The sequence below is a fragment of the Capricornis sumatraensis genome, chromosome 3, assembly GCF_032405125.1.
Source record: "Capricornis sumatraensis isolate serow.1 chromosome 3, serow.2, whole genome shotgun sequence".
Classification (NCBI taxonomy): domain Eukaryota; kingdom Metazoa; phylum Chordata; class Mammalia; order Artiodactyla; family Bovidae; genus Capricornis; species Capricornis sumatraensis.
The window spans coordinates 134528629-134540847 of NC_091071.1; the positions used below are offsets into that span (position 1 = coordinate 134528629).

A 12219-nucleotide genomic window follows, 5' to 3' on the forward strand; every position below is an offset into this window, starting at 1 on the left:
TGGGGATAACTGCCTCTGCGAGTCTATCTGTGTTTCACTCGCTCCTTTCACTCCTCTCGCCAACTCTGAGAAGATCGGTGCAGTGAATATTTGCTTTATAACATAATCATATACAAGGCCATTCAAATCTGGTTTGGAGCTAGATATTTCACTTTTTGAATGTTTCTTTTTGAAACTACTCTTTTTTTTAATTGGAAAATCTATCTCACCAGGCTGTAAGTGTTTTTCAGAGACAGGTTCCTCTTCTGCCTCAGGAGAGTTTCCTGGTCTGCCTTCTGAAAGTGAATCTGGGGGAATATTTTTAATTATTTGACTTAAAAGTGACTTTGAATTTAAAATGCCTCCTTCTGAAAGCCGATTACTTAAATCTTGAATTTTTTCAAATACTTTATCTTCCAAACTACTTGGTTGTTCATCATGGATAACCAGAAGTGGAGAGCTGTAACTTTTCTTTCTTGCTTCATGGTCCATAGAAACACCTGGTGTAGAAAATAATCTATCTGAAAGGTCTTGCAGATTTTTACTTAAAATTGACTTGAGCACCATTGATTGTTTTAAATTTTCTATGTGGGAAGTAAGACTTAATGATTTTGAGAGGCGACATTTATGTACATTTACTTTTCCAGTCACTGATGAGTCTCCCTGAAAGTCTGGTAAAGAAACATGTGGTAGTCTTTCTTGTAACATATTCTTAGTGTCTAAAGTCTTTATTGTGGTGATACTAGGATGATGAGCTAAATTATTCCTAGTGTCTAGAGTCTTTATTGTGATGATACCTGGATCATGGGCCACATTATTCTTAGGGTCTGAAGTCTTTACTGTGGTGATACCAGGATCACCAGCTAACTTATTCTTAGTGTCTAAAGCCTCTATTGAAATGATGTCAAGATTATGGGGCCAGGTTTTACTAGCAGATCTTGCAGTTTTTGAATGTGTTGGGTAAGGAGGATCTTGATCTTCATGCTCTATAATCTCTGCACTGAAAATATTTCTACATTTGAACATATCTTGGTCTTTCCTTTTTTGAACTGACACTTTGTTGTTTATATTCTTTAGAAAAGGATCAAAACCATTCTTGATGTTGAATTTCTGGAATTACAATATTTAAAAAAAGGTAAGAAATTCTGAAACATTTGAAATTTATAATAAAATTTCTACTTAATTGTCTTTGAGCAATCTTCCAATTTATTCATCTTCCTACCTTTTTACCAAGAGAAAACCAACTTTAATTATTTAAAAATATTTAAAGTTGGAATAATAATGGGAATCATAGTGCAAATTTTTCAAATTTCTAATTCTTATACCATGTTGTGTTCAAGAGCTTTTTGCTATCTGAAAGATTTTGAACACTTAAAAGGCACTCATCAATAGTTTTTCTTTAAGAACTCCATTTCCAGTGTTAGCTGAATTTGCTTAGACAAAAGCTAACATAATCTTTGTCCTATCCATATAAATATTTTAGTAGCAATAGGGGTAACTTTATTAAAATGCAAATCAAGTAATAGATATTCCATTAAAAGTATTCTCTAAAGATTGATTTGGGGAGCATAGATCATTTGAGAATTTAAACAATGATGTCCTTAGTATGTTACAGTAGAATCTTGCTGTTTGATTAATATCATATATGCCTCCCTCAGAAATTGTAGAAAACAGTACAAAAAGTTCCAAAGTACAGTGAAATGTCAGTGCAATAGTTACAGGCAATTTTGTAGCTCTGAGATTAGGCTATTCTATTATTGAAATAGCCTTTCAAAATGAAGTCTCTTATTCAAACTCTTTGTTCATACTCCATTATTCAATTTAAAAGGCAAAATGTGAAATAATCAACCTAGTATTTGTTTTAGTTCATATGGTTTTCAAATGTTAATTGATACCTAGGCGACAGCATCAGAATCCCTCTTTTTTTTTTAAAAAAATACAAATTCCAGGCTCCATTTCCAAATTGAGATTTATTAGGTCAGAGGTGGGACCTGGGAATGTGTATTTTTGTAAAGATAGGTGAGTGTTTCCAATGGGTAGTCTGGTTTTGGAACCACTGAATTACACAAAGTATTAGAGAAACCTATTATTAAGTATAATTACTATTGGGATAAGAAAACTCAGGACTCACCTGATATGCTGGTTTGAATTCTGTATACTCTGGTTTAAAACACGGTGAAATGTATTCTTTCGGTGAGAAAACCACCTTATAAAAAGAGAAGTTTTAATTTTAGACTGCTTGTAATGAAAGGATATTTCCCAAGATAATTTTACTCATTCAATAGTTATTAAAGACATTAAACATTTTAAAAAATAAATATTTTCCTCATAACTACTGTAATTTGCTAATAATCAAAAGAAGTTTATATCAGACATATATAATAATCTTCACTTCCCTGACACTACAATACTCTATTGAATCTGTAAAACCAAAATAATGCTCAACAACTTTAAGCAGAAACAAAAGTAGAAAAGAAAACAGAACTGTTAAAACAAATTTAATCTAGTTTTAAAAGGCTGGTGCACTGAGACGACCCAGAGGGATGGTATGGGGAGGGAGGAAGGAGGGGCATTCAGGATGGGGAACACGTGTATACCTGCGGCGGATTCATGTTGATGTATGGCAAAACCAATACAATATTGTAAAGTAATTAACCTCCAATTAAAATAAATAAATTTATATTAAAAAATAAAAGGTTGTGAAATGCTTTAGATAATAAGTGGCATCTGATATTATATTGAGACAACAATTTCAATGACTCTCAACCTGTAATTGTTACATAGGTAACTACTGCCTAAGGAAACACTTTATGCTAAATCAACGTGTTCAAGAAAATTACAGAAACACTGAAGTTTTGGAGATGGAAGACACTTTGGATGTGTGTGTGCTCAGTCACATCCAACTCTTTGTGGCCCCCTGCTCTGTAGCCTGCCAGGCTCCTATGCCCATGGAATTTTCCAGGCTAGAATACTGAAGTAGGGTGTCATTTCCTATTCCAGGGGATCTTCCCAACCCAGAGACTGAACCCACATCTCTTGCATCTCCTGCATTGGTAGGCAGATTCTTAACCACTAGCACCACCTGGGAAGCCCAGAAGACACTTTAGATATAATCAAGACCTACTCTCTGTTTTACACAAGAATCTGCAGTTGAAGTTATTGCCATAAATTACCAGATTAAATCCTAGGCATTCTAAATTTTCATCCGATGTGCCTACTACCGCACAATGAAAACTGCAGTGTAAGACAATGGTGCTTTGAAAATATCATAAGATGCATGTACACTTCCAACTCATTTAGAGAAAATGACACCATCTCTTTGCAGAACACCCAGGGCTGATCTCTTTTAGAATGGACTGGTTGGATCTTCTTGCAGTCCTATGTAATAGGCACATCAAATTTAATGTATACATAATAGGATTCTAGATTACCTCCCTGCTCTCCGCCTCCCTCAAAAAAAAAAAAAAAAAAGGCAAAAAAAACACACAAAACCTTGGCTTTTCTCTATTTTTCCTCATCTCAGGTAATGGTGCCATCTCTACTGAACTGTTAGACCAGAAACCTGTGTCAACCTTTCTTTCTTCCCCTTCATGTGTAAGCCAGCATTAAGTCCTATGGCTACTGCCTTCAAAATATATTAAATATCCAATCATATCCTACCACCACCTACTACCCCTGCAGCACAAGTCACCATCATCTCTTCCCAACAAGAGTCTCTTAACTAGTCTCTTGCTCCCTGTGACACAGACTGAGAGTTACTTTCCCAAAATACATATTATTTCAAGAACCTCAACTTTTTAGGAGCAAAAATGTCCCTTACTCAAAAAGCTACATCTTCCAGCCCCCTTTAAAAGACAGGAGTGGCCATGTAACAAGGTTCTGGCCAACTACATATAACTAAAAACTGTTGGAAGACGCTTTTAAGAGTATATCTTAAAACAGAGGCAGACTGAGCTGACAGGTACTTAGTCAACCTTTATTCCTTTCTTCGTGCTATCTGGAACACATCGTGATTCCTAGAAGTACAGAGTTCATTTAGTGTTACTCTATACTAACATGCATATGCTGACAATAGATTCCAAAAAGAAAGGACATGTGGGTCCAGGATGACATCATGAAAACCACTGCACTACTATTTAAGGCAGTGTTTCTAAATTTTTGTTTATAATTCTTAACTGATTCAACAACTTCCACACATACTGAGTCTATTCATCCACAATGGAATGAAGCTAGAAATCAATAATAGAAGGAAACTGAAAAAATAACAAATATGAAGAAGGTGAACACTTGTAACCATAAGTACACTCAGTGTCCAGAGCTTGATTTACAAATATTCTCTAGTAAAATAACCAGGACTCCATGTAGAAACTATTGATATTATGACTGGGTAAGAAAAATTCAATATAAGCCTGGAACATCATAGAGCACTAAAAACTATGAATATGCTCAAAAAATAAAAGGACAGGGGCATGTCACTGGGACACAGGACACACTGAAAGTCCCAATGGCCAAAGCCGGAAAAATTAATACAACAAAATAAATAATACCATAGATTATAATCCAATGTGTATATGTATGTATGTGTGTATATATATATATATATACGACTATACTCATGAAAATAAATAATATAAATAAATGAGGAAAACAAATCTTTCTCACAGAAGAATTAAGACATGTAGATACTCCCCCATCCAAGAAGTAGAGCTTAATTCTGGCCCACCACCCACCACCCTCACACATACACCCTTGAGGGTAGGCTAGAGTTAGGGACTTACTTCAAAAAATCTGAACAGTGAAAGCAAAAAAAACAGTAACTGCACAGTGGAGAAACCTGGCAATCAAGACCTAAACGAGGTGGGGGGGGAGGGGGCGGTCCTAAGATGGCAGAGGAATAGGACGGGGAGACCAGAAAGGCAGGCACCCAGAAAGGCAACCCATTGTCTTTAAAAGGAGGTAAGGACAAAAGATAAAAAGAGACAAAAGAGTTAGGGATGGAGACCCATCTGGGGTGGGGAAGGAATCTTAAAAGAGGAGAAGTTTCCAAACACCAGGAAATCCTCTCACTGGCGGGTCTGTGGGGAGTTTTGGAATCTCAGAGGGTGACATAACCAGGAGGAAAAAAAATAATAATAAAACCCACAGATTAAACGCCTAACTGCAACTCCCAGCAGAGGAGTAGCCCAGATGCTCACGTCCACCACCAGCAAGCAGGGGCTGAACAGGGAGGCCTGGGCTGCATTGCTTAGGGTAAAGACCGGGCCTGAATGCCCTGAGGGCAATCTGAGGGAGCTAACGTGAGATAGCAACCCAAACCATGGGATAGCCAGAGAGGAAAAAGAGAAAAAGAAAAAGGGGAAAGAGAGAGAGAGTGAACTTTCCCATGAAAAGCTCTAACCTAAGGCACTGCCGGCCCTCTTACAGAACAAAGGACCGAGCGAATACCACAGGAGAGTTAGCTGGCTGCGGACCGGCCCATCCCCCGCCGAAGGCTGGGAGGCAGGCAGGTGACAGCCAGAGCCAGAAGAAAAGGGGCAAACTCGGCTCCAGAGATGGCATCCCCTACCAAACTGCGAGCAGGCTCCCACTTGCTAACCAAGTCTTCCTGGGGTCCTGGACGGTTGACATCCATCAGGAGGGTCGCAGCCAGAGATTAGCAACCCAGAAGAGACACACAACACACCTGTGATCCTGCTGTACACCCAGGAAACCGAGAGGCTGGGACTGGGAGGTGATAAGATGCACCACCCAGCTGGGAAGATTGCGCTTGCCAAGCACCTGGTTGCCTGAGCTGCTCCGACCTGGGAAGGGCACAAAACGCAGGCCCAACTGAGTCTGTGCCTTTGTGGAGTACCTGAGAACCTGAACCTGAGTGGCGTAGATCTGGGAAGTGCACGCAGCCCAGGGCTCGCCTTAGGCAGTTCCCCCACAGAGCAACCTGTAGCCTGAGCAGTGTAGACTGGGAAAGCACACAAGCCGTGAGCGGGAGCAAACCCAATGTGGCCCAGACACTGCGAGCACTCCCCACACACGCCAGTGATATTTGTTTGCAGTGTTCCTCCCTCCCCGCAGCACAACTGAACAAGTGAGCCTAAATAAATGACCACTTTTGCACTCTTGTGTCAGGGTGGAGGTTAGATACTGAAGAGACTTGCAAACAGACAAAGCCAAAATAAACAAAGAAGAGGGAATGGCTTTGGAAGTCACAAGTGCAACAGCTTAAAACCCTATAGTTAGCACTGGCATTGGTGCTACAGACCTTGAAAAGAAGTATAAGGTGGAACAAGGAACTATTTGAAACTGAACTGACCACACACTGCCCTCAACAGCTCCAGAGTAATTCCTAGATATATTTTACTATTATCATTGTTTAATTAAAAAAATTTTTTTTATTTTTAAGTTCTTTATTACTCCTTTAATTTTCATTTTTAAAACCTTCTATTACCTTGAAAAAAAGACCCTATTTTTAAAGAAGATTTCATATTTTTTATATATAACTTTTGCAATTTTCTTTTTTTATCTTTTAATATTGTATTTTTGAGAGTCTAACCTCTACTCTAGATTTTTAATCTTTGCTTTTTGGTATTTGTTATCAATTCTATACCTTTAAGAATCCAATCTTCAGTACCCATTTTTACTTAGATGTGTGATTACTGATTTGATTGCTCTCTCCCCTTTTGACTCTCCTTTTTTCTCCCCCAGGTCACCTCTATCTCCTCCGTCCCCCTTCTCTTCTCCACTTACCTCTGTTAATCTCTTTGCGTGTTCTAAGCTATGGAGAAAACTTAGGGAACTGATCACAGGCTAGACTGGTCTCTCTCCTTTTGACTCCCGCTCCTGGTCACATCTCCTTTCTCCCTCTTCACTTCTCTATGAACTCCATGAAGCTCTCTGAGTGTTCCAGACTGTGGAGAGCAAATAGGGAATTTATTACTGGCTAGACTGCTCTCTTCCCTTTTGATTCCCCCTCTTCTCCTCCTGGTCACCTCTATCTCCCGCCTCCCTCTTCTCTTCTTCATGTAACTCTGTGAACCTCTCTGGGTGTCCCTCACTGTGGAGAATCTTTTCACCATTAACTTAGATGACTTATCATTGAAGCTGTGTGGATGGAGAAGTCTTGAGGCTACTATAAGAATAAGATGGAAAGCCAGAGGCAGGAGGCCTAAATCCAAAACTTGAGAACACCAGAAAACTCCTGACTCCAGGGACTATTAATCGACAAAAGCTCATCCAAAAGCCTCCATACCTACACGGAAACCAAGCTCCACCCAAGAGCCAACAAGTTTCAGAGCAAGACATACCAAGATAATTCTCCAACAAAGAAGGAACATAACCATAAGCACAAAAACACAGGCAGCCAAAAGTGACACCAAACCCATAGACACCTCAAAACTCACTACTGGACACTTCATTGCACTCCAGAGAAAAGAGATCCAGCTCCACCCACCAGAAAACCAACGCAAGCTTCCCTAACCAGGAAACCTTGACAAGTCACTCATCCAACACCATCCACAGGAAGGAACCTCCAGAATAAAGAGGAACCACAAACTTCCAGCATACAGAAATTCTGGCCACCCCAAACACAGCAACCTAAACAAGATGGAAAGGCAGAGAAATATTCATCAGGAAAAGGAACATGATAAAAGCCCACCAATCCAAACAAAAGAGGAGGAGATAGGGAGTCTAACTGAAAAAGAATTCAGAATAATGATAGTAAAAATGATTCAAAATCTTGAAAACAAAATGGAGTTGCAGATAAACAGTCTGGTGACAAGGATTGAGAAGATGCAAGAAAAGTTTAACAAGGGCCTAGATGAAATAAAAAAGAGTCAATCAACAATGAATAACTGAGATCAACAGCACTCTGGAGGGAACCAACAGTAGAATAACTGAGGCAGAAGATAGGATAAGTGAGGTGGAAGATAGAATGGTGGAAATAAATGAAGCAGAGAGGAAAAAAGAATTAAAAGAAATGAGGACAACCTCAGAGACCTCTGGGACAATGTTAAATGCCCCAACATTCGAATCATAGGAGTCCCAGAAGAAGAAGGCAAAAAGAAAGGCCATGAGAAAATACTTGAGGAGGTAATAGTTGAAAACTTCCCTAAAATGGGGAAGGAAATAGCCACCCAAAACCAAGAAGCCCACGGAGTCCCAAACAAGATAAACCCAAGGCAAAACACCCCAAGACACATATTAATCAAATTAATGAAGATCAAACACAGAGAACAAATATTAAAAGCGGCAAGGGAAAAACAACAAATAACACACAAGGGGATCCCCGTCAGGATAACAGCTGATCTTTCAATAGAAACTCTTCAACCCAGAAGGGAATTGCAGGACATACTTAAAGTGATGAAAGAAAAACCTACAGCCCAGCTCAGATTACTGTACCCAGCAAGGATCTCATTCAAATATGAAGGAGAAATCAAAAGCTTTACAGACAAGCAAAAGCTCAGAGAATTCAGCACCACCAAGCCAGCTCTTCAACAAATGCTAAAGGATCTTCTCTCAACAGGAAACACAGAAAGGGTGTATAAACTCGAACCCAAAACAATAAAGTAAATGGCAACGGAATCATACTTATCAATAATTACCTTAAATGCAACTGGGTTGAATGCCCCAACCAAAAGACAGAGACTGGCTGAATGGATACAAAAACAAGATCCTTATATATATTGTCTACAGGAGACCCATCGCAAACCTAGGGACACATACAGACTGAAAGTGAAGGGCTGGAAAAAGATATTTCATGCAAATGGAGACCAAAAGAAAGCAGGAGTAGCAATACACATATCAGATAAAATAGACTTTGAAATAAAGGCCGTGAAAAGATACAAAGAAGGACACTACATAATGATCAAAGGATCAATCCAAGAAGAAGATATAACAATTATAAATATATATGCACCCAACATAGGAGCACAGCAATATGTAAGGCAAATGCTAAAAAATACGAAAGGGGAAATTAACAGTAATAGAATAATAGTGGGACACTTTAATACCCCACTCACACCTATGGATAGATCAACTAAACAGAAAATTAACAAGGAAACACAAACTTTAAATGATACAATGGACCAGTTAGACCTAATTGATATCTATAGGACATTTCACCATAAAACAATGAATTTCACCTTTTTCTCAAGTGCACATAGGACTTTCTCCAGGATAGATCACATCCTGGGCCACAAATCTAGCCTTGATAAATTTAAAAAAAAATTGAAATCATCTCAAGCATCTTTTCTGATCACAATGCAGTAAGATTAGATGTCAAATACAGGGAAAAAAAACTATTAAAAATACAAACATATGGAGGCTAAACAACACACTTCTGAATAACCAACAAATCACAGAAGAAATCAAACTATGCATAGAAACAAATGAAAATGAAAACACAACAACCCCAAACCTATGGGATTCAGTAAAAGCAGTGCTAAAGAAACAGGAGAGAAATCAAATAAATAACCTAATTCTACACCTAAAGCAACTAGAAAAGGAAGAAATGAAGAAGCTCATGGAGAGTAGAAGGAAAGAAATCACAAAAATTAGGGCAGAAATAAATGCAAAAGAAACAAAAGAGACCATAGCAAAAATCAACAAAGCTAAAAGCTGGTTCTTTGAGAAGATAAATAAAATAGACAAACCATTAGCCAGACTCATCAAGAAACAAAGGGAGTAGAATCAAATCAACAAAATTAGAAATGAAAATGGAGAGATCACAACAGACAACACAGAAATACAAAGGATCATGAGAGACTACTATCAGCAATTATATGCCAATAAAATGGACAACTTGGAAGAAATGGATGAAATCTTAGAAAAGTATGCCTTCCCAAAACTGAATCAGGAAGAAATAGAACATCTTAACAGACCCATCACAGGCACAGAAATTGAAACCATAATCAGAAATCTTCCAGCAAGGAAAAACCCAGGACCAGATGGCTTCACAGATGAATTCTACCAAAATTTTAGAGAAGAGCTAGCACCTATCCTACTCAAACTCTTCCATAAAACTGCAGAGGAAAGTAAACTTCCAAACTCATTCTATGAAGCCACCATCACCCTAATACCAAAACCAGACAAAAATACCAAAAAAATGAAAACTACAGACCAATATCACTGATGAACATAGATGCAAAAATCCTTAACCAAATTCTAGCAACCAGAATCCAACAGCATATTAAAAAGATCATATATCATGACCAAGTGGGCTTTATCCCAGGGATGCAAGTTCAGTTCAGTTCAGTCACTCAGTCGTGTCCAACTCTTTGCAACCCCAACAACTGCAGCATGCCAAACTCCCTGTCCATCACCAACTCTCGGAGTACACCCAAACCGATGTCCACTGACTTGGTGATGCCATCCAACCGTCTTATCCTCTTTCGTCCCCTTCTCCTCCTGCCCTCAATCTTTCCCAGCTTCAGGGTCTTTTCCAATGAGTCAGCTCTTCACAACAGGTGGCCAAAGTACTGGAGTTTCAGCTTCAACATCAGTCCTTCCAATGAACAACCAGGACTCATCTCCTTTAGGATGGACTGGTTGGATCTCCTTGCAGTCCAAGGGACTCTCAAGATGCAAGTATTTTTCAATATTCACAAATCAATCAATGTGATCAGATCAGATCAGTTGCTCAGTCGTGTCCAACTCTGCGACCCCATGAATCACAGCACGCCAGGCCTCCCTGTCCATCACCAACTCTCGGAGGTCACTCAAACTCACGTCCATTGAGTCGGTGATGCCATCCAGCCATCTCATCCTCTGTCGTCCCCTTCTCCTCCTGCCCTCAATCCCTCCCAGCATCAGAGTCTTTTCCAATGAGTCAACTCTTCGCATGAGGTGGCCAAAGTACTAGAGCTTCAGCTTTAGCATCATTCCTTCCAAAGAACACCCAGGGCTGATCTCCTTTAGAATGGACTGGTGGGATCTCCTTGCAATCCAAGGGACTCTCAAGAGACTTCTCCAGCACCACAGTTCAAAAGCATCAATTCTTTGGTGCTCAGCTTTTTTCACAGTCCAACTCTTGCATCCATACATGACCACTGGAAAAACCATAGCCTTGACTAGTCGGAACTTTGTTGGCAAAGTAATGTCTCTGCTTTTGAATATGCTATCTAGGTTGGTCATAACTTTCCTTCCAAGGAGTAAGCATCTTTTAATTTCATGGCATCACCATCTGAGGTGATTTTGGAGCCCCCAAAATAAAGTCTGACACTGTTTCCACTGTTTCCCCATCTATTTCCCATGAAGTGATGGGACTGGATGCCATGATCTTTGTTTTCTGAATGTTGAGCTTTAAGCCAACTTTTTCACTCTCCTCTTTCACTCTCATCAAGAGGCTTTTTAGTTCCTCTTCACTTTCTGCCATAAGGGTGGTGTCATCTGCATATCTGAGGTTATTGATATTTCTCCCGGCAATCTTGATTCCAGCTTGTGCTTCTTCCAGCCCAGCGTTTCTCATGATGTACTCTGCATAGAAGTTAAATAAACAGGGTGACAATATACAGCCTTGACGTACTCCTTTTCCTATTTGGAAGCAGTCTGTTGTTCCATGTCCAGTTCTAACTGTTGCTTCCTGGCCACAGGACTGCAAAAGGTCAGTTTTCATTCCAATCCCAAAGAAAGGCAATGCCAAAGAATGCTCAAACTACTGCACAATTGCACTCATCTCACATGCTAGTAAAGTAATGCTGAAAATTCTCCAAGTCAGGCTTGAGGAATATGTGAACCATGAACTTCCAGATGTTCAAGCGGGTTTTAGAAAAGGCAGAGGAACCAGAGATCAAATTGCCAACATCTGCTGGATCATCAAAAAAGCAAGAGAGTTCCAGAAAAACATCTATTTCTGCTTTATTGACTATGCCAAAGCCTTTGACTGTGTGGATCACAATAAACTGTTGCAAATTCTTCAAGAAATGGGAATACCAGAACACCTGCCCTGCCTCTTGATCATGATTAGACGAGCACATATTGGGAGACATTATACAGGATACTTGGCCAGAGCTCATCATGATTTTTGAAGTCATGAAAAGAAACAAAATCAAGGAAAAGCAAAGAAAATGTCGTAGACCCAAGGAGTCTGGGAAGACATGACAACTAAATATAATGTGGTGCTCTGTACTGAAACATGGAACAGAAATAGAATGTTAATGGAAAAAATAGTGAGACCCAAATAAAATCTGGATTTGGGTTATTAGTAATGTACTGATGTTGGTTTCTTAAGTTTTGGCAAATGTACTA

At 39.3% G+C, this 12219-nt stretch overlaps 1 protein-coding gene across 1 annotated transcript in view; it reads right to left on the reverse strand.

Moving 5' to 3' along the window:
* C2CD6 (C2 calcium dependent domain containing 6) overlaps positions 1-12219 on the reverse strand; it is a 122312-nt gene that overhangs the window by 4968 nt on the left and 105125 nt on the right. The window contains exons 16-17 of the mRNA XM_068969131.1: positions 2111-2185; positions 14-1089 (exon numbers count right to left, since the gene is read on the reverse strand). Of these exons, the coding sequence (XP_068825232.1) occupies positions 14-1089; positions 2111-2185 (1151 nt within the window). The remainder of the gene's footprint in view (positions 1-13; positions 1090-2110; positions 2186-12219) is intronic.